We start from the raw sequence: 22,661 nt of genomic DNA, 5'->3' as shown, positions 1-22,661 counted from the left end.
ATCTTCTACGAGAGAGGCAGAGGTTGGCTGGGTGAGTAACGCTGTTTTCTGGACAATTTGTTTGGGGTACTGGGTGGGTGCAGACATTGGGAGGGCCCGTGGAACACAGCCTACCTTAGAGAGGTTGGAAAGTTCCTCTCTCAGCCTACTAGGCTCCTCTTATGTCTAAGTCACCCTGTGTCTATTAGGGACACAGGGTGCCAAGAAGCCCAGTCTGGCCTGCCCATACCAGACTTCCACAGACTGATCGGCTATGAGAGCTCCATGCGCCTTGCCAGGACAAACTTGCAAACTATGTGGAACTTTGTCAAGGAAGCTGCCATGATGGATTGACTCTTTGGGACTTGTTACCCGACTAACTCAGGCACAGACCGATTGGAGGTCTGGTACCTGGTTAGTCTACCTTTAGGGGGAAGATATGTGACGGTACTAACCATCACTATGAGTGAAAGACAGAAGACAGATAATTAATGGTTTGGATTGCTTCAAGTGGAACAGTAATATTTGTCAACCATATCTTCATATAGAAATATGAAGATTTAATACGACCTTACACAGTGTATTTCATGTGCTTGTCTGTGAGAGAGGCACACAGACTGTCATTGGCAGACTTCCTCTTTTGTTTGTGTATTGGGAGGGAATGTGCATTGTGCCTGTCTCATTGTTAAATGTTAATGACCTCACATTGTTCTGTCTGCCTTAAGATAAGCTTATTATGGGATGTATATGTGGATTGGCTGCTAAGGGGGAGGGGGGTTGTCCCACAGTGTATATCTTTGTGTACACTGTATGGGAGTGTAAAACTCTGTTTTTATTGGATTGTGAATGTCAGGGCCTGTTTTCAACAAGGTCTGCCTGGGCGGTGGTGAGGCTCTATGGCACCAGGTATATGCACAGACTTTGCTGCCTTCCTGGGGTCAGGGGAAACCCAATGGAAACGCTGCAGGAAGAACAAAAAGAGGACACACCAACCTTGCGTATTATCCATGTGGTGTTTTATTGATAAAAAAGGAAGGAAATATACTCACAAACACAAATGCCTTAAAAGTATATCCAGTCCACAATGGACACAGAGCAACCAGGACATCAGGACATTGTCCAGCATGCCGGGGGGATCCTCCAAATGGCTGATGCCTTTCAAGGAAAGGTTCCCTCTTCCTCAGAGCCAGTCTACCATGTTGCATTGACACATTTATTATATAATATGCACCTTGTCACACGATCATGGAGCCCCACTCCGAAGTGGTGGGAATAAAAGTGGTATAGAAGTGGACCAAACTATTGTACATTAAATGAATGATGTCAAGTTTTACATGAAATAAAAAAAAAATGGGGAAAGGGGGAAGGGGGTAAATAGGAGCTTGCCAATCCCATCAGATAACAATAGCACATACAAAAAAAGATGGCTTACTCATGGTTGCTGTCTATCACCAATTATGCTGGCTGTAGAGGGGCTATGTAAGCGGGTCCCTGTAGCTGCAACTGCGCCATAAAAGTACACAGTCTGGGACTCACGCTGTGCGTTCCACGCTGCCACTTCCTATATCTGGAGCATGCCAAACATGACCTCTGGAAAGTGGAGCCAATGGGAGGGGGTGTAGAGGGGCGGAACAGCCGTGTGGATACACACCCTCCCTACAGGAAAATTAATAATAACAAACTACAGTGGCCCCAGAAGTGTAGTGCCAAGCTTCCCGAAAGGGATACTACTTCTTCAGCTTAAAAAAAGGGGGGGGGGTGGAAGCCATCTAGCCACGCAAACTCTCAGCACCTCGCCAAAAATACCCAAACGTTAAAGGGCAATCCCTGAAAGTATGCCACAGAAAAAAAAGGTTTTAAAACAATATGACGGCAAATAACTATATATATATATATATATATATATATATATATATATATATATATATATATATATATATATATATATATATATAGCCATCATATGCTGATGAGTGTGTGTATAAGTGCTTTTTGGATGAGGAAAAGGCAACCATACATAATTGCACTTATATGTACAATGGTATACAAATATAAATGTAGATATAAATGAAACATATGCGTGAACTGCATAAATGCTCATGCGTATAAAACAAGTGCGAACACGAGTGCACACTGACATGAGATAAAATAAAAATAACAAAATAGAATAAATGTACAAATCTGGTATACACGCATTTGAATGAACAAAAGCGGTGGTAGATTTGTGCCAGGCACCATGGTCAACTGAATTGTTGGCTGCTGTCCCTGGAAAGTGAGCGACTGTTGAACATGAGAAAAAAAAAATATTTTTATTATTATAATTGTTGTTATCAAGGACCACCTACAATAACAATGGGCAACCGGAAGGGGGGGGGGTGTATGTAGATTTTTTAAGAAAAACCCAGAACAAAATGTATACACCCCAAAAAGAATTTGGGGGTGGAAAGTTACACCAGGTTGTGGGTCTCAAGCTCCTCATTGAGGCCCTTTGGTGTCAAACAACCCAGGGTAAAGATCCAATAGCTTTCACGCCTACATAGCCTCTAAAGAGAAGAGGAGAAGGAATAGTTGTGTATGTTATTAGGCTGTAATCCAGAAGTGGATGCTAGAGATGTAGGGGCTGTGATGTTGGAGGCCCCTTCATTTTTGTACACTATCGATGGGTTGTCATTCTGCTGGTGTCCAGAATTGGGGAATTGACATAGGGCTCAGATCCTGATGTGGAGTGTGTGAAAGGGGAACTGTTCTGAGAAATCAATATATTAGTATTGGAATGATAGGTGTTATTGTTATGTGATCTATGAGAGGGACGATGGTTGGTCTCTCTATGGCTGTCATTAGTATGAGAATTTGCATTCCTCTTTTGATTCCAATGCTTCCATTTCTTCTGACTAAAGTGTTTTTTGGATTTGTATTGATTGCGATTCTGATTGTAATGTTTATCATGATTCTGCCTGTTCATGTGTTCAGTATCAGACCTATGATGTTTAGTGCGAGGTCTAGTGATTGCTTCTTGTTCAATATTAGGGTGTTGTAGTGTCAGAGAAATGGCCGTGCTGCAACTGGCAACTCCGCCAGTACTTCCAATGGCCGCAATGGACTCAGGGCATAGACTCATTGTCAGAGAAATGGCTGTGCTACAACTGGCAACTTCGCCAGTACTTCCCATGGCCGCAATGGACTCAGGCCATAGACTCATTCACTGGCCTATAAAAGGGCCCTGCTCAGCCCATCAAATTGCTGGATTGTCTTCAGCTCCTTATGTGTCCTGAGCATTTGCTACTTCCTGGATTCCAGTTTGACCCGTTGTTCCTGACCTGTCTGCTCTCTCTCCTGGCTTTGACCCTTGGCTTTGTCTGACCATCCCTGCTCCAGTTTGGCTCTTCTGTTATCTGGCCTCGGCTTGGCCCATGGACTTGCTTCCTGTCTATCTGCCCTCCAGTACCTGATCTCAGCTTTCCCACTGACTTTTCTGCTCCGGGCCTTCCTGCTATATCTTTGGCTTGCACCTGTTGCAGCTTCCTGCCGAGCCCTGTGTTTGACCCCCGGCCGGTCTTACACCTACTGCCTGGTTGTTCCTGGTTCCTCCTTGGATTGTCTGGTGTATTCCTGCCCAGCACTCTGCTAGAGACCGACTGTCTACCATCAGGACCCTGCCGGCAACCAGTGCTTCTGTGGGTGCTACACCCTCTGTCTCAACCCCAGGGGTGTGCCGCACTCAGCTGCAAGGGGAGCCCTCTCTGCATCTCGGTCTCGGATCAGGTACGTGACATGTAGTCTATTTTGCTTATTGCTATGTTTCCAATTGAATTCTCGCCCGTGCAGGTAATCCAGCCTATCCCTTTCAAACTTGCTGATTTTTTGCTGATGAGTTCTGTTTCAAAACTCAACATCTGTTCATTCACTCTGTTATCCCAATCATCAAAATTATTGATGTCAGTATAGAAACATAATTAATCTTGTATGCTCTTAATCTCTGCCTGGATTTTGACAATGATTTTTTCCCTTTGTTGTACAATAAGGTTAGGCCATGATTTATTACATTCTCTGAGGTGACCTATCCACTCTGCTTTTAAATCATCCTCTAAAAAATTCACACAATTTGGTAATCCTCAACCCTCTAGGGACCCTAGGGACACTTCTAAATACTTGTGTAGGATTAAAATATTCCACCATTGTATTGTTTCTTTTTCCAATACGTGTTTTAATTTATAAAATAAAGATACCATTTCATCCTCTCGGCACTGGCAATGTAAGATACTACACACTCAAGACAGAATCAGTCGATAATGATTATATAGGATCCACTACTACTAACCCTTCTTTGTCCAACACTGACTCTTCCATTTTGAATGCTTTAGAAGAATTATATTCTGAGGGTCTCTGTGAAGATATTGACGTAGAGTCTATGGCCAATCGTCATGGTGTAGGCGTGAAAGCTATTGGATCTTTACCCTGGGTTGTTTGACACCAAAGGGCCTCAATGAGGAGCTTAAGACCCACAACCTGGTGTAACTTTCTGCCCCCCAAATCCTTTTTGGGGTGTATACATTCTGTTCTGGCAAAATTCTGTTTCTCTAGCAAAATCTACACACGTTCCCCCTTTCCGAATGCCCATTGTTATTTTCGGTGGTCCAAGATAACAGCAAAGATAATAATAAAAATGTTTCCCTCATGTTCAACAGTCACTCACTTTCCAGGGACGCAGCCAACAATTCAGTTGACAATGGTGCCTGGCACACATCTAGCACCACTTTTGTTCATTCCGATGCGTGTATACCAGATTTGTATATTCTATTTTATTTTATTTTATCTTACTCTATTTTTAAGGTCACCATTATCAGTATAATACATTATTTATATTTATTTATATATATATATATATATATATATATATATATATATATGTGTGTGTACTGTACATATATATATTTTTTATTGTATTTTGATGTATTTATTCCAGTGCACTGTATTGTACAGTGCATTATTAATCTCCTGTCTTTAGGTCTGTGTTGCATTGACTTTCAGATCTGGTATTCGATTCATGTATTTAGTTTATGTTATTTTTTACATTATAATTCATATTTACAATTTTATAATTCTTTTTTTGTGTCCCTCCCCCCCTCCCCCCCGTTGATTGGCTCTTTCTTTGTTTGAGTGCACATACTCATGTGATATGTCAGTGTACTTTTATGTAATTTGAACCTATTCACAGACTGGTTGCTGTTTTGTTTCGGAACAGAACCCTTTTCAGAGTTGAGAATATTCACATAATAAATTGTGATTATTAATTCAATTATACAATCATGAGAAAAGCAAACTGCTGTTACAGTCAGGCATACATGGATTACATTTGGCTGGTTCAGCTGGGACTTGATACATTTCTATTCATGTATGGGCAGGGTGTTTGTACAGAAGTTGGTCTACCGATCAACTTCTGCACAACCACCCTGTTGGGTTTTTCCTAATCGATCGATGCTGCCACCTGTAGCAGGCAGCACTGATCAGTATATTCTGATGATGGGAAAGTTTCCCTGCTGTCAGAATACAATAGCTTGGTGGGAAGGATTTCCCATCCACACCGAGTTTCTGGTTGGGGGAATCTAGTCCTTTTTTTTCCTTAACTTGCTGACTAAATAAAGAAAATGTAATTGTATGGTCTGCCTTACTTATTTATCTGCATGACTGGATAACTGAAGTATAAACATATTTACACAATGTATTATCCGAGCATTCTCAACTTCTTTAGTAAATCAGGCAATTTATTTCAGCATTTATAGGTACGGAAGCCTGACCAGTGGAAATACAAATATCCACTAAAGAGAAAAAGCTACAAATGCATATATAAGTATATAATGATAAATATGTTGGTAATAGCAAAAATTATTTAAAATCAAATACTACAACAACAATTCAATAAAATTTTCTATAATGTTCATTGGTGTCCCAGGGTTGCCTGCTGTAAACTTTGCTTACACATGTGCTTCATGATCATTTGTATTCAGCTGAAAACATCCTACATGTGCGGGCCCCTTATGGGTTTCAATATAAGCAGAGTTAATTTACTATGACAACAAAGAAAATGTCTGTTTAGCTGTGCTAAATTGATTTATGAATAAAACCTCAGACATGAGTAATTTGTTTACTTACTGCATCTCCAGGCAGTCCAGGTTCCCCTGGTTCACCCTGTTGCAAGAAAGAAGATAATAAAAGTCAGCAGTGGGCTATGAGGGGGTCATCCTCTTCTGTCCTGTTACGTCACTGGATATACAGTAACATGAACGGGAATGCGCCTACCAGAGCACCAAAAACCACAGGCTAAAAACATACATTTTATTCAACCCAATTGTAATCACAAACATAGTGCCATAAAGTAGTCTGTAAATGGCAAATTGACAGAGAAACTGCATAACCCAAGGACACAACCGATGGTGTCACCCTTTTGACTCATATAACTGGTCCCAAAGCATCCACATCTAAAGATGCAGTCAGATTGTGGACAATAGAAGACAAACCAGTCCCCTTCATGCTATATAAGGGCTTTGGCTCTATATTGTAAGGCACTGCAGACAATAATTGCTCCCTAAAGCCCAGCTTTCCAACTGTGCCAACCTCTGCCCATCTATGCACTATTTGCTCACATAATGTAGACCAGATTCAAAGCCAACTTACCTTGACAATCAGTATCCCACTCAAATAACTATATGTAAGAAAAGTGATAGATAAAGTAATTTAAAGTGCCCATACCCAAACAGGGCCTAACACGTCTCACTCTTAAAATGTTACTGTATAGTTGGTGCGACTGTTGGGCATATTTTAAAAAGGGCGATATTGTTTTTTTCTGTTACATCATGGGGACAGGAGATGAAAGGAAACCTCCCCAATGAGCTACAGACAAAAAAAAAATAAAAAAACAACTAAAAAAATAAACTAAAAAAAAGTTGGCAGTGGTGTTAACACTTCAGTATTCTCTCTCTCTCTCCCCATCTCTTTAAGTTAAGTTTGTGCAACACACTTAGAATGAATAAGTAATTGTAGCAATACTTTAACTGCATAATATTGCATACTGTTCAACATACTTTATAAACATTGCCAGTTGTTGCTTTCTTTTAAATAAATGTTTGCTGTGCCATAGACATTACTTTGTCCATAGATTCCCTTTTAATTCATACGTGTTCTCCAACCTATTGGGTGTAATAATTAATCATAGCAATTCTTCTTATGATACATGTATGGCAAAAAGAACTATTTTTCCCACTGATAGGAGAGTACTGAACACTACATCCAATGTAGTGCTCTCTATCAGTCTCTGTAGAAACCAATATCTTCCTTTCACTACATAAATTTCTAGAATTATGCAGCACACCACAGCTGAAAGAGTCACAAGAATATGAACATTGTAGTCTAAGAACAAGAATGCTTATTGACACCTAAATAGGAGATGCCAGAATGCATCTATTACCCTATGGGTTATCTAGCAAAATGTTTGAAAGAATCCTTCTGAAATTCTGAGAGCTGGTACTATTTCTGAAATACATAGTATTAGGAAGTACTAACTTAATAAACTATGCTAAGGGGTCCTTGTTTTTGTGTTACATTGATCATAAACATACCTTTAATTGCTGTGACAAAATGTGATTTTTACATATTTGTTTCAATTCACAAAGGCAGTTATTTCATTACCATGCATTATTTGCTTTTTTTTCTCCCACAGAAAAGGGATTGTTTAATCACTGAGGTTATTACTTCTTTAATCAGTTTAATATATTGCACATACAGTATATTATGTTATATTTGCACGTTATCTGTTTGATTGTGTTTAGACTGTGAAAGTCAATTTATAAAAATTAAGATATGAGTTATTGCTTCATGGGTTTAATTTACTGGGATGGATGATCTGCTTTAACTACATTCTTTATATATTTAGCTTTGCAAATGTTAAATGTCTATTTCCCGAAACAAATAACAATTAGGCATCCAAGCAAAATCTTTATCTGAAAACAAAATATATTAGGAGAAAATTACCATGAGATGATATAATTAATGGAGTTTGAATTATGCTTCCATCTTGGTGGATTTAGGCTTTTTAATGTGTATAACAATTATGTTGAGTGACATATATTTTTTGCTTGTTTGGTGGTCTTTGTTTCTTCTTCATTGATATAACAATATAAATAGCGGCCTTAATATTTTTTATCCATTGTGTAAAAAAGTTCTCTACCTTTTGTCCTACAGGGCCACGTGCTCCAAATAGTCCCATAGATCCTTTAGAGCCTGCTTCACCTTTCACACCCTGAAAATCAATGAAAATGTTAGGATCAATTTTATATAAATAAATTGTTAGGATTTATTTTATTTTAACTCAAATTATTATTAAGTAAAATAAAGACTGTTGTTAAAATACCGCATGTATCTTACTACAATCCTGGCAAGGATGAGTGCTCTGTTTTTGGTTTGAGCAGAAATCTGGATAATTCAAAGAAGTTCGAATTAGGGATCGACCGATTATCAGCAAAGCCGATATATCGAAGGCCGATCTGCACTTTCCTGTATATATCGGAATCAGCTCCTGAGATTACCGATATTGCCGATATTTCGGGAAAGTGATGTACCAGGGTGATGCCTGCAGCTAGAGGCATCAACCCGGTACCGGCCTCCATAGCCGACGGTCGGCTGTCTTGTAATGACAACCGATGCGGCTAAGAAGCCGTTAGGCTGTCATTACAAGGAGCAGGAGGGGACATCCCCCCTCCCGCCACCTTTGGAGGCTCGGCCGGGTCTCCCGTCCCACCGGGAGACCTGGGCATCCTACCTGCACGGCCGCCGAAGACCCGATCAAAGCCACATTTGGCTCTGATCTGGTCTCCATGTAAAAACCCGGAAGTGATGTCATGACTTGGCGCCAGATTAAAAAAAATGACAGCATTCAAAACAGCCAAACTTGGTGTTTTGAATGCTTTTAAGTGCAGAGGAGGGGTTTGGACCCCCAAGATCCCTCCTCAAGAGTACCTGTGTAAAAAAAAATAAAAAAATAAAAAAACATTTTTTTAAATGTCCGAAAACATCAGCAGATATCGGCCGATACCGATATGCGATGACCAGAATATCGGTATCGGCAATAAAAAAACAATATCAGTCGACCACTAGTTCGAATGCCAAACCCAACTCCATGGAAATCAATGGGAGCCAAATCTGTCAGTTAAAAATGTCCACTTTCTGGGGCAATAGACAAGGGGTTGTCAAATAAAATACAATTATAAAAAAAATAGCATCTGACAGGCTATCAGTTCCGACAAGCCAGCGGTCAACCGTTGGGCAACAGGGTTATCCGGCGTCATAATTTTTTTACCCTCGAACATTTGGGCCATGGAAGCCTGCCTTTTTCTAGAAAAACGTGAGGACGGCATGATGGAAGGTGGAGTGGAGGACAATTGTGAGGAGAGAGAAGAGGCTGGACGGTGAGAGCCTGGAGTGTGGCTTTGTGGGTTCTGACAACGTTGCTCCCACTGGGCTCGGTGATGGGAGTCCATGTGCCTTCTTAGGCCCCTTTCACACAGGCGGACTGTTTTTTTGGCGGATCTGAACAGTCTGACCATGCATGTCTATGGGGCATCGGATGTCAGCGGAAACATGGGTAGGGACAGGGTATGCCTCCCCCCCGGACCCATAGCAGGCAACATGCACTCAATATGAGGGTACCTATGTTGATGAGGACATGAGTCTCTTTCCCACAACCATGGCCCAGTGGGTGTGGGAGTCTGCGGGTGAAGGGATTATCAGAATCTGTTTTCTTGCCTGCTGAATGACAGTCGATAATGGCTGTTATATACAAGGAGGTGGGGTCTCTTAGGTGAGATCATTGACCATATATTCAGTATGTACATGGCCACATTTTGTGAAGGATGTCACAGGTTCCAGCGACGTTACTGACCACATATGGTCATGTCATATGAGGTCAGTGATGTCATATGAGGTCAAGACCCTGCCCCCTTGTATTTAACAGCTGTCATCCACCGAACGTGTCATTCAATGTGGCAAGTGAATGAACCAGGCGTGTCTCAGCAATTTTTTTCAGTGGGTTGGCACTTGGCATGCATTATGTTTTGACGTACATTACTGGATGATGTCATTGACAGTGTTCATTGTGGGACTTTTTTTTTTTTAATAAAGAATTTATCAAAAACTGTTTTTGTGTTTTTTTTTTACTGTTTACATGTTTTAGTTCACATGACGGGAATAGTATCTGGGCTCCCCCCATATGGTTATAGGAATCTTCCAAATTCTGATAAACCCTATGTTCACAGACATTGTCAACCAAGGATCTTTGTCCTCATCAGCATGGAGACAAGATGCTTTGCTAGTGGTTGTCACTTGGATTTACCCCCTCTCTTGCCTACCTGTTTTCTTACACCACCCGACACCCCCATCCCCCCCCCCCCATTTTCAATCTCATCTTTTTCTTTCTTCACAGAGCCGCCCCTAGGCATGATCTTTTAGGCACCATGCACACTGAGTTTATTAAACTATGCTTATACAGGCATTCAGCGTTTTTTTTTTTTTTTTTATGCCTGTATTCCTTTTAACTATCATTATTATAATACAGGATTTATATAGCACCAACTGTTTGTGCAGCACTTTGCAACATGAGGGCGGACAGTACAATTACAGGGGGAATCAGAGCGACCTTCTCATTCGAGCTTACAATCTGTAAGGGAGGGTCAAGTGATACAAAAGGTAATAACTGGGAGGGGGGGAGGGGGGAGCTGGTGTAGAAAATAAAAGCACAGCTGTTAGGTGTGGGCAGCATAGGCTTCTCTGAAGAGAAAAGTTTTCAGGGATCACCTAAAAGTGGATAGAGTTGGAGATAGTCAGACAGTTTCGAGTAGGGAATTCCAAAGCATGGGAGAGGCTCGGGAGAAGTCCTGGAGGCAAGCATGGGAGGATGTGACAAGGGAACTAAAGAGCTGGAGGTCTTGGGTGGAAGGACGAGAACGGTTTGGTTGGTATTTTGAGACCAGGTTAGTAATGTAGCAGGGGGCAGAGGTAAGCCAATGAGGAGGGAGTTACAGTAGTCCAGGTGAGAGATAGACAAGGGAGTGGATAAGGAGTTTTGTGGTGTCATTGTGTAGGAAGGGGCGTATTTTAGAAATGCTGCAGAAGTTGAGGTGGCAAGATTTGGAAAGTAATTGAATGTGGGGCCCAAAAGAGAGTTCAGAGTCCAGGACTACACCTATGCATGGGGGAGGAAATATTATAAGTTTAGTTTTGAACAGGTTGAGTTTGAGGAAGTGGTGTGACATTCAGACTGATATGTCAGTTAGTAAATTAGTGATGCGTATGGAGACTGATGTGAGTTGAGGGGTAGATAGATAGATTTGGGAGTCGTCAGCGTAAAAATTATATTGAAAGCCTTGGGAGGAGGTGTAGATCGAGAATAGGAGAGGTTCAAGAACAGAACCTTGGGGGACCCTGACAGAAAAAGGAAGAGGAGGGGAGGAAGTGGAATTGTAAGTGACACTGAAGGTGCAGTGGGATAGGTAGGATGAGAGCCAAACAAGAGCACAATCACGGAGACCAAAGGAGTGGAGTGATTTGAGGAGGAGGGGGTGGTCAACTGTAATCAAAGGCAGTCAAAAGGTCCAGTACGACCTAGTAGTAAAGTACAGAGTAGTGTCTATTGTTTTTTGATGTTTGCAAATCGTTTGTGAGTTTTAGATTTGATTAAGTTTTAACTAAGAGGTAATATAGTTGGAGTACACTTACTTTCTCTCCAGGTGGTCCATCTTCTCCCTTTTCTCCTTTGTCTCCATCAAAGCCAGGGTGGCCTCTGTCACCCTATGTTAAGAGAAATGTTTGATTATTAAGGGCTCGTTCACACCACTATTTCTGCATTCTGGATGTGTTTCTGGATGTGCTTTTTAATGCATTCCAGTGCATTTGTGAAGTGCTTCAATGCGCTTTTTCCCATCTTTTTTTTTTTTTTTCTTCATCTCAATTAAAGACAATTGGAGACATATGTGTTTGAGTTTTTTTTTTTTTTTTATGCATTTTGCCATGTTTCAGATGCATTTCATACAAAAAAATGCAATATGTTCTACTTTTTTTGACTGCACTGGAATGCACTGCACTAGTGTAGACTGGGAGAATTGGAATCCATGTTAAACACTGTTCTTGCATTTTTAATGCAGAATAAAAATACACTGGACTGCATCTGGTGTGAACTAGCCAACTCACTTGACAACATTTCAAAACATAGTTGGCTATACTGCAAATGTTCCCAGATTTGAAAAAAGTGCAAAATTGCACTTAGCAAATCTTGTTGATTCTGGCAGTCCATGAAACTTTTTCCATGTGGGCGACAATGCTGAAGAGCCTGCTGTGAATTATTTGCAGTGTTTCCACCCCTTAGCAGCCGAATAAGGCTGTGTCACTATGCGCGCTGAGGAGTAGAGTCATCAGTGTTGTCACTGCTAAAATCCCTCTAGCTCCTTGCCAGTCAGAGCATAATAAGTGATACAAGAGGGCATGCTACATCTGAAAGAAGCGATGCAGGCCAGTCTGATCCTGACACATAGCTTAGGCAGACTAAAGACATCAGTAACCCCTGTGATGGTGTCACAGGGAAAAAAAAAGGGACTTTGTTCAGCCTAGGAGTAAATAAGTAAGTAAAAAAATGAGAGAAATTAATTATGTAAAAAATATTTTAAAGCCTAAGTACAGTCAAGATAAAAAAAAGAACAGTCAGTAAGATGTGTCCCTTGTGCTCATGCCCCTTCTAATACAACTAAGAGGCTGTCAAAGTCTCTCATTAAGAGTGCGCAGGTATGCCTGTCCTTTCTGCCCAGCTGTTTCATTTAGAGAAAACATATTACAGCTTTTATGATTGGAAAGTGATCTAGGAAGAAAGGATGTGTGAATGATTGATAGGTCCACCTCCTCCTTTCATAGATTGTGTTTCATTCATAGATGCTGTAGTACGGCTTTCATGAATGGCAGTGCTGGGTGGAAAGGTAGGGCATAGTTGGGCAAGAAAGTCTGTTACAGTCCCTTAGTTCAAAAAACCTTTGCCACACTAGAAGATTGTGGGGGGGGGGGGGGTATGTGGAGGGCCATAGATAGGGGAGGATTTCAGCTAATAGAAGAGGCATCAGCAAGCGGTACATATCCTACAGATCGTAAGTTATGTTACTTGTGTTTTCATTTGCACTTACACTTTAAGCAGAGATTAACCTTAAATTGGACTTTAGGCCTAACCTAAAAAAGGGCAAACAGGCAGGAATTTACATTACTTAACCTGCCTGTTTTTGCATTTTTATGTTTATTATTTGGGCACAATTCAATTATTGTGTATCTGTTTGGCTATAACCTCCAAGACTGGCTGTAAAGAATTACAAATCCTTTGGCACACAAAACAATTGACATATATAAGATCCATAGATTTTCCTGCTTTTGCTCAGATTTGCTATAAAATACTCCTAATCTAATTTTTCTAAAGTTTGTCTTTTACATTTGTCTCCACTATTAGTCCCTTTAAAATACTTCTGGATAGAAAGAAACACTTTTCCTTTAAAATGGTATAATGCAAAAAGAGTTTTTCTGCTGAAGTATTACTATTGACAACATTTAAATTGTGTGACAGCTGTAAGCTGTATAAGTGGACAAACTTTCCTTGTAAAATATAAGTCGTATTGTTGAAGGCTCAGCAAATCCAGATGCAAGGAATATGAGGTAAATGCTGTATGAAAGTATGGATCTCTTATGGTTTCTATGCAAAAACGTTTGTGGTTTCTCAGCACAAACAAGAGAAGATCACACAATGAGGTTATCTTCATAAAAATAGCCAGAAAAAAACATGGCTTTGCCAGGCCTAGCAGGCAGATTTATAGAGCTCTAAAATGACAAGTCGCAGACTTAGATGGGAAGCCTTGCCAAGGCCTTTTACAGATATTTGTTGGCCTAGGAAAAATATCTCATGTTGTGGATTCCCATCCTATTATTTCATTTTACCAATATGGCACAAAAGTCCCAAAACTAGAGACAGGGAGAAGAGAACGATTTGCTTTATGGAGCTACAACTCTCAACCTGCATTTGGGACTTTTAGTTCAACATAGGATTTCTCTCATTATGGTTTCTCTACAATTTTTTGCCTTTTTTCAAATGTGCTAGACAGAATGTGAACAACAGCATGTTTTTTTTTAAGTGTGAGTAAAAATCACAGACTGTATACAAATGTAATCTAATGTATACACACTATCATGTAATGCCTTCTACAACTACATGCATGAGTTCAAGTGGTTCTTGTTAGACTGAACAAATTACATCACTCCTCACCTTGAAAGCAGGCACCAGGCACCAGGTGAGCTGCGATCACCTTCAACCTATATGGGACAGAGTCAGGAGGTTTTTGTACAAACTGAAAGACTCTGAGGCTACTATTAACCCCGGGATATGTCTACTGTTTTCTCGGGTCCTGGACGTCCCTGCCCCCATGTCCAGGCTGTTTCACACTCTTATGTCATCAATACATTGGATGATTGCCTTAAACTGGAGATCTAGCAGCCTGGTATGGTCTCAGGTACTATCCAGAATGGAGAGTGTGAGACTCTCCGAAAAAATATTCCACTCATTAAATACCATGATTGCCTTCAGTGGGAAATTGGATCTCTGGGACCCTTCTGGCTGTTGAGTTTTCCCCTTTTTTTAATTTTTTAATGCTTAATTTTTTTCCCATATGATTTTGACTCTGTTGGGTATACCATTACCAACCATATGATGTAATGTACATTCCCTGACATTGATACACATAGTTGACTTTCCCGGATCTGTGATTCTAATGCTTTATTGTTTATGTAATACTCTTATGTATGATGTTATTTGTCATTGATTGTTTGCTTTGCGTTGCATAAGCTTTGTCAATTTTTCTTGATCTGACTTTCTAATAAAAACTTTTGTAAAAAAAAAAAGAAAGCAGGCACCAGAATGCTTACAGGGATTTGCATTCAGGTCATTGAAATCTGAAGTCTAGTGACTTGTGGGGTTTTTAGAAATCAATTTGATCATTCAGGGCAAAGTAACAGGATTACTTTATAGCCCACCACCTCTATTATAGATACACACCTTCTATATTCTCCCCTGCTGTTCCATTCATCAGCCGAATCTCTGTGAAGTACCTTGGCCCCATGTTTTGGAAGCCTGACAAAGGCTAGAAGAAAAGAAGAGGAAGCAAACTGAAAAATGCTACAAAGAGGGAAAAGCACTAAGAAGAATCACGTGTTCCAGAGTATTGCAGGTGGTACCACTATGGGTAACAGTAGTCTGAAAGAATAAGGGATCTCACAAGAACATGGAAGACCACAATCAACCACCAAAAAGGGAAAAAATAAGTGAATTAAATTTAGACCAACATGTAAGTGGTCAATAACAGAAATGATAGATAAAGCCTGAGATACCTAATCCTTTACCCTCAGGGAAAAGAATGTTAGACAGACAAAGAAAGTCCAGATAGTCCTAATAAGGGTAGAAATTGAAACCCATTTTATGGAAAGGGCAAGCAGACCAACACACTTATATCAAAGGAAGAACTAAGTGTGGAAATGTTATAAAAAATAAACATACAGGGTCCTCAGGCTGGGAAGGACAAAAAATTAGACTTTCCAACGCACACCAATAGAAGGTGTGATAACCTTGATTGAACCTGTCTGATTATAAATACAAATATTCAGGGAGAAAAAATGGATCAGTTTTACAGTAAAGATCTGCTGACTTATTGTTTCCTACCTAGGGAAACTCTTTAGTCAGGTAGCAAAGTGGTATATCTTGACCTTCTATGTAAGGACAGAATCAACAAGCTGGATATTTCCTTATAAAAAAATGGAATAGAAATTGCATATGGAAAATAACCATCACTATATAATGATGAAAAGCTCTTGTTTAGGAACCCAGGGAGAACAGTTCATGTAGTTTGCATACTATAAAACCGCTAATGCTATTCAGTGTAGCGAGTAGACTTTAGTAGTGACAGGTCAAAAATTCAACAACCTTAGGAAAGAAGGGTATAGCACAGTCTAATGAACTGTAGTGGGAGTTATCCTAAAAAGACGGACAGACTAATGTAGAGATTCCACTCTGACTCAGGAAAATAGCTGTGTTAAAATCAGACCCAGCAATATGAGAAATTGATATATAAAATAGAAAAATGTTTTTAAGATAGTAGGAAAGTAAAAGGAAACTTTTCCAGCCAGGAAGCTCAATATAATGCAATTCTTTTTCAGGAAAAACCGTTAGAAGAAGATGTAGATTAACCATAAAGGTTGACAAGACTCTTTGAGAGAGACGGGCCTTAGAAGATTTAAGCACCACAAGGAGTGCAATGACCCTGATATCAAAGGATGGCATAGTAAGAAAAGGGGAATATACCCAAAGATAGGCTCCAGACAACCTAGGAAAACAAAAGTTCCATGAGAGAAGTGTATAAGTAATTCAGGATTATGTACACAAGGGTACAGAAAATAAAGAAAAGTGCGAATGAATAGATACCTGGTTAAAGGGTAGAAGCTGCAAGTGAAACCTGAGCATTCAAATTAAAAAGAAAAATATCTAAGAGACTGAATATAATGAGGAAAAAAAGAACCCACTGGTAAATGGTTGCTCTACATCACCAACAGATTTTCTAGAGTGAAGTTATTCCCAGAAGGTTTAGGCATGCAACTATTAAAAGCATTGTCTAACAGACCCTGAAAGGACAACTGAATAATATGCTGAATGCATATAGACAGAGATGACTGACATGCAAAACACCAACTTAGAGGCCATCACAGCTCAAGAAGAGAGCCCTTTTAAACTTAAGGGGTCGTGATTTGAGGTAGAGGAACTCTTTTAAAAAGACGGGCTCTATTCAGACATGGTTTCAAGAATTAAAGAATTCTACCTAAGTATCTGTGTAGTCCCTAAGACTTTATTCACTAAGGTTAGGAGATGTCCGTTAGTCTCCTATCAAGCAAAAAATATTCTTTCACCTGTTCAGACCCTTTCCTCAGAGTTGAGAAAAAGAGAGTGCATGTGCGAAGTGCTCTATGATGCAAGTGATGTCAGCACTAAGGACTCAAAGGTGGAAGCATCATCTCAGGAAACTGGATAGGAGGCTTTATATGTACCAAATCTGTACTTAAAACATAATCCAGAGAAAAAAAGTCACATATCAAATGTGTTTAACCCTAAACCGATATCTTATAACAGAGCAAGTGTTCAGAGATTGGAACACACAGGAACTATACCACAAATAAGGATAGGGAAACCACCTTCTGCAATTAATTGGCTTAGTATAAGGACTGAAGAAAAATCAAATAGCAGGGCTAGATGTATAAAGAAAAAATTATAGATGTCAATCGGACATCTAGGGTGTTAACAGAGACCAGGCATATCAGAAGTAGGGTGTTAAAACTTCTTAATAAACTAGACAACCCCAAATCCGTGCTATCTGTCCAGATTAAAACCCTAATACCACTGCTGCTTTATTGTGTCACAAGTCTATTGCTTTTTTGTGTCACAACAGAAGTTCCTCGACCCCAAACTCACTGTCCATGTCTTTATGGACCTTGCTTTGTGCAATGGTGTGCAGTCATGTTGAAACAGGAAGGGGCCATCCCCAAACTGTTCCCACAAAGTTGGGAGCATGAAATTGTCCAAAATGTCTTGGTATGCTGATGCCCTAAAAGTTCCTCTCACTGGAACTAAGGGGCCAAGCCCATTCCCTAAAAAAAGACCCCACACCATAATCCCCCCTCCACCAAATTATTTGAAACAGTGCACAAAGCAAGATGGAGGCACTTGACTGGTCTGCACAGAGTCCTGACCTCAACCTGATAGAACATCTTTGGAATGAATTAGAGCAGAGAATGCAAGCCAGGCCTTCTTGTCCAACATCAGTGCCTGACTTCACAAATGCGCTTCTGGAAGAATGGTCAAGCATTTCCATAGACACACTCCTAAACCTTGTGGACAGCCTTCCCAGAAGAGTTAAAGCTGTTATAGTTGCAAAGGGTGGGCCAACTCAATGTTGAAATGTTGAACTCATACAGACTAAGACTGGGATGCCATTAAAGTTAATGTGCATGTAAAGGCAGGTGTCCCAATACTTTTGGTAATATAGTGTGTATATATATATATATATATACTCCTCAGCTGTCTCTCTGTGTAGCGAACCCACCCAATGGGTCACCCACACCCACTACCGAGCTAACCCCTAACAATATATATATATATATATATATATATATATATATACATATATATATATATATATTGTTAGGGGTTAGCTCGGTAGCGGGTGTGGGTGACCCCTTGGGTGGGTTCGCTACACAGAGAGACAGCCGAGGAGTGGTTCAAAAAACAACGGTCTATGGTTTATTCTTCCAATTTGCTGGAAACAAGTGCAAGCATCCAAACAACATAAATCAAACAAACATAAAATAAACCCTGGCCACTTGGGGCGTCTACCTTCACAACACAGGAACCTACCTATGGAGTCTGTCCCAACCTACTGCTGGGCAGACACTGCTGGTCATACAGCAGAAAACCAATAGTCCATTTGTTTTCCTTTCACACAGAAAAAGTCAACACCACCTCACCTTCAGAAGTCTCTCTCAGCTCACTGCTCTCCTTAACGCAAAAAGCCTCAGGAGGCAGCAAACAGTAGTTATCCGCTGGATAACTTATAGAGGCCTTAATTTCCTCATTCTGAATAGCTGAAGCTTTCCAATGTCCTTAAACCTTTCTGGATTCCTCCGCAGCCGATGCCTGATAGTAATTGGTGAATTGTCTAAACAAGGCAGAAATGTATCTCCTGTCTGTGACAACACCCATAGATTTATCTGACTTCCTGTCACAATATATATATATATATATATATATATATATATATATATATATATATATATATATTTAATGTATGTGTATTTTTTTTTATAATTTAATACTACAGTGTTGTATTTAAGATCGATATCACTTTTATTGATTTATTCATATCAGAGGTAATAGTACCACTTGGAAATTAGGAGAGCATTCCTTGGCTAACTGATTCAAGACACACATGTCTTGGAGGTGCCACAACGTGGAGTGCAGCATCAGAAGGAAACACATTAGGAAGCCTTCAACATTTCCAAAGGTAAAATTTACATAGGAAATTGTAAAGGACTGGGATAAACCTAAGGTTCTACCACTGTTCTAGAATAGCACTCAGCAGGTTATAAGTCAGTGCACACGGCCATAAAAGCACCACATGCTAAGTTTATTGCACAGATATTACTTACCAAGATATCTGTTTCACATTCTGAGGAATGCTTACAGAGGGAGACACTAGAGATTGCATCAGTGCTCTAAAAATAGGCAGAGCTCTGTTGCTTACTAACAGGGAGGTTGATTTACTAAATGAAAATATACTGAAAATACACTTCAAGTGCACTTCAAGTGTGGTTGCTCTAGATCTGAGGGGAAGCTCTGAAATAAGGGGAAACTCTGCTGATTTCTATCATCCATTCATATGCAAGCAAAAATTCAGTTTTTTTATTTCCTTGCATGTTCCCCTCAGAACTAGAGCAACTGCACTTGTTGGTGCACTTGCAGTGCACAGACTATTTACCTTTAGTAAATCAACCCTACAGTACCACAGTTTCAGAAAGCACCATAATGTAGAGCCCAGTGCCCAAAGGTCACATTCCAGAACATCTTTGCCTAGTCCACGGGCTTTCCCACAGATAAAGTCTTCAGAAACTGGGTCTCACCAGAGGTTGTGGCATGGCTCTGAACCCGGAAAGTGCATTGTGGCTAACTAACATACCGTATATACTCGAGTATAAGCCGAGTTTTTCAGCACGTTTTTTCATGCTGAAAATGCACCCCTCGGCTTATACTCGAGTCACTGACTGGAGTGTCTTTTTAAAAATGGCGCCGCTCGGCGCCGACGTGTCACTGCGCATGTGCCGCATGCCCGGAAATAGCCGAACGTGTTCGGCTTTTCCCGAGCATCGGTGGCGCATTTGCGGTGACGTATGGCGGCGCCGGGTGGCGCGATTTTTAAATCGAAGACGGCGCCTCACCGACAGGTAAGTGAGATGCCTCCGCAGCCCCTGTATTTCCTCATGCAGTGCTGCGGGCATGGTACAGTACATTCTCCTGTACCATGCCCGCAGCACTGCATCTCCTGTGCCATGCCTGTAATTACTGTGCCATGCCTATACCTACTGTGCCATGCCTATACCTACTGTGCCATGCCTATACATACTGTGCCATGCCTATACATACTGTGCCATGCCTGTAATTACTGTGCCATGCCTATACCTACTGTGCCATGCCTATACCTACTGTGCCATGCCTATACATACTGTGCCATGCCTATACATACTGTGCCATGCCTGTACATACTGTGCCATGCCTGTAATTTCTGTGCCATGCCTATACCTACTGTGCCATGCCTATACATACTGTGCCATGCCTGTACATACTGTGCCATGCCTGTAATTACTGTGCCATGCCTGTACTTACTGTGCCATGCCTATACCATCACCTGTACTATGCCTATACCATCACCTGTGCCATGCCTGTACCATGACCTGTGCCATGCCTGTACCGTGACCTGTGCCATGCCTGTACCGTGACCTGTGCCATGCCTGTACCGTGACCTGTGCCATGCCTGTACTGTGACCTGTGCCATGCCTGTACCATGACCTGTAACATGCATGTACCATGACCTGTGCCATGCCTATACCTTCACCTGTGCCATGCCTGTACCATCCCCTGTGCCCTGACCTGTGCCATGCCCTTACCATGACCTGTGCAATGCCTGTACTATGACCTGCGCCATCTCCTGTACCATGCCCGCAGCCCCTATTTTGTGTCTCGTGGTGGTCCAGTTGGGTCCAGTAGCTGCAGCATTTCCCACCCTAGGCTTATACTCGAGTCAATAAGTTTTCCCACTTTTTTGTGGCAAAAGTAGGGGTCTCGGCTTATATTCGGGTCGGCTTATACTCGAGTATATACGGTAAATCTAACTAATACAAGGTTCAGAGAGCACCACAAACAGAGCCCATTGCCCAAAGGTCACAATCCAGGAAAGACCTACAGTCTATATTCGGGGGGTCCAAGTACAGTCTACAAGGCTATGCTGTAGATTAGCTGATCTGGATAGCTATAGTAGCTCAAACAGACTTATCAAAAAACACATTGGTGGATAAGAAGCAAAATAAATAAGGGATACATTTTTCCTCAGCAGAGCTGAAAAGAAAGTATCCAAAACTAGGACATTAGCAAAAAACGGAGGCTGGATGGTTAGGGGTGAAATGATATGAGGCAGTTTTTTTCTGTTTGCCAGTAGCCACCTTCTGAAGACAGTTACACATAAACCATATGTCCAAGAATTACTACATCCCTGCCTCCATCAATAGATGATAGAAATCCACTTTGCCCACTTCCATTTCCACTTCTTTTATGCCTGCATTCCCCATTGGCTAGAGTTAGCTAACAGAAATAAAAATATACAATTTAATGGAGAAATATGGGATGATTTAATTTGAAATGGACATCTCTTTGCATTGTTCATGTGTAAAACAGAGTGGAGGAGAAATAGTCAAGAATGTAGAATCTCCATGGTGCAGATGTACTAAAACACATACAGATGTACAATACATAAATGTTTCAACTGATCACTTTGCTTGCAAATTTATTTAACTGTGCTTGACCAATGTTAGATTTAGAGTTACTAACCGACTCTCCTTTACTTCCTTTGTAGCCTGGAGTTCCAAATATTGTCATCGGGTCACCCTAAACAAACAGAGATACACAAGGTAGTATGCCATTAAAGATGTTGCCCATATATACCTCACTTTTGTATTTACCTCTGTCTTTCTCTCTCTCTCTCGCACTCTATCTTTCTCATATGAACAAAGCATTATAAAAATAAAGTACACATTATGTTTTGAGTATTTATAATTCTGTTAAAGATAGCAGTTTTCAACAGTATTCACAATTATCTTAGTAAATAACTACAGGGCTGTGCAATATATTAGAATTGATAGGCTGAACCTAAATACTGCACAATGCTAAGTTGAAGAGAAAACAAATGACAGTATTAATATCTATACTTACTGTATTTCTATGCTGCAAAAAGAAATGTAGTGGTTCCTAAACCCGTGATAACAGGGCCAGGACAAGGGATGGGCTGGAGGAGCAGGTGCCATGGGCACAATGGTTTACTTTGGAGATGGGGGCGCCTTCCTTCTGCTATGAGGCTGAGAGGAGTAGTGACGGCGGCATCACTACTCTATCAGTCCAGTGTTGGGAGTGGCGAGGAGAGAAGAGGAGAAGAGACCGAGCAGTAGGTGCCTGCTGTGTTCTCTCTCCCCTCCTCCTTCCTGTAAGTTTTGTATTCAGAAGCCGGCAGTGATGTTCACAGGAATACAGGACCTGCACTAGCAGGAAAGAGGAGAACACAGTCCACACAGCTGAGTGCAGAAGTGTCCAGCCAGGAGAAGGCAGGGCTGTGCTCTCTCTCCCTCGAGCTCCTCCCTCTCATCAGTGCAGTGATCCTGTATCCTGTAAACACAGGTGCCGGCTTCTGCGTACAGATGTACTGACAGCTCATGACTTTTCTGGGCCCCCCCCACCCGCATATTTCTTCATTAATCTTCTA

General features: G+C 40.9%; 1 protein-coding gene across 1 annotated transcript in view; it reads right to left on the bottom strand.

Annotated features, from left to right (window-relative positions):
- The window catches only part of LOC309552573 (uncharacterized protein), a gene marked incomplete at both ends in the record, with an annotated part of 487,483 nt that overhangs the window by 183,712 nt on the left and 281,110 nt on the right, over positions 1 to 22,661 (bottom strand). The window contains 4 exons of the mRNA XM_082253522.1: positions 6,130 to 6,165; positions 8,201 to 8,272; positions 11,743 to 11,814; positions 21,737 to 21,793. Of these exons, the coding sequence (XP_082109648.1) occupies positions 6,130 to 6,165; positions 8,201 to 8,272; positions 11,743 to 11,814; positions 21,737 to 21,793 (237 nt within the window). The remainder of the gene's footprint in view (positions 1 to 6,129; positions 6,166 to 8,200; positions 8,273 to 11,742; positions 11,815 to 21,736; positions 21,794 to 22,661) is intronic.

This window comes from Pelophylax lessonae (assembly GCF_965119305.1).
Source record: "Pelophylax lessonae genome assembly, chromosome: 4".
Classification (NCBI taxonomy): domain Eukaryota; kingdom Metazoa; phylum Chordata; class Amphibia; order Anura; family Ranidae; genus Pelophylax; species Pelophylax lessonae.
The sequence above is the reverse complement of the archived record's forward strand: the minus strand, read 5'-3'. Positions and strand labels throughout refer to the sequence as shown.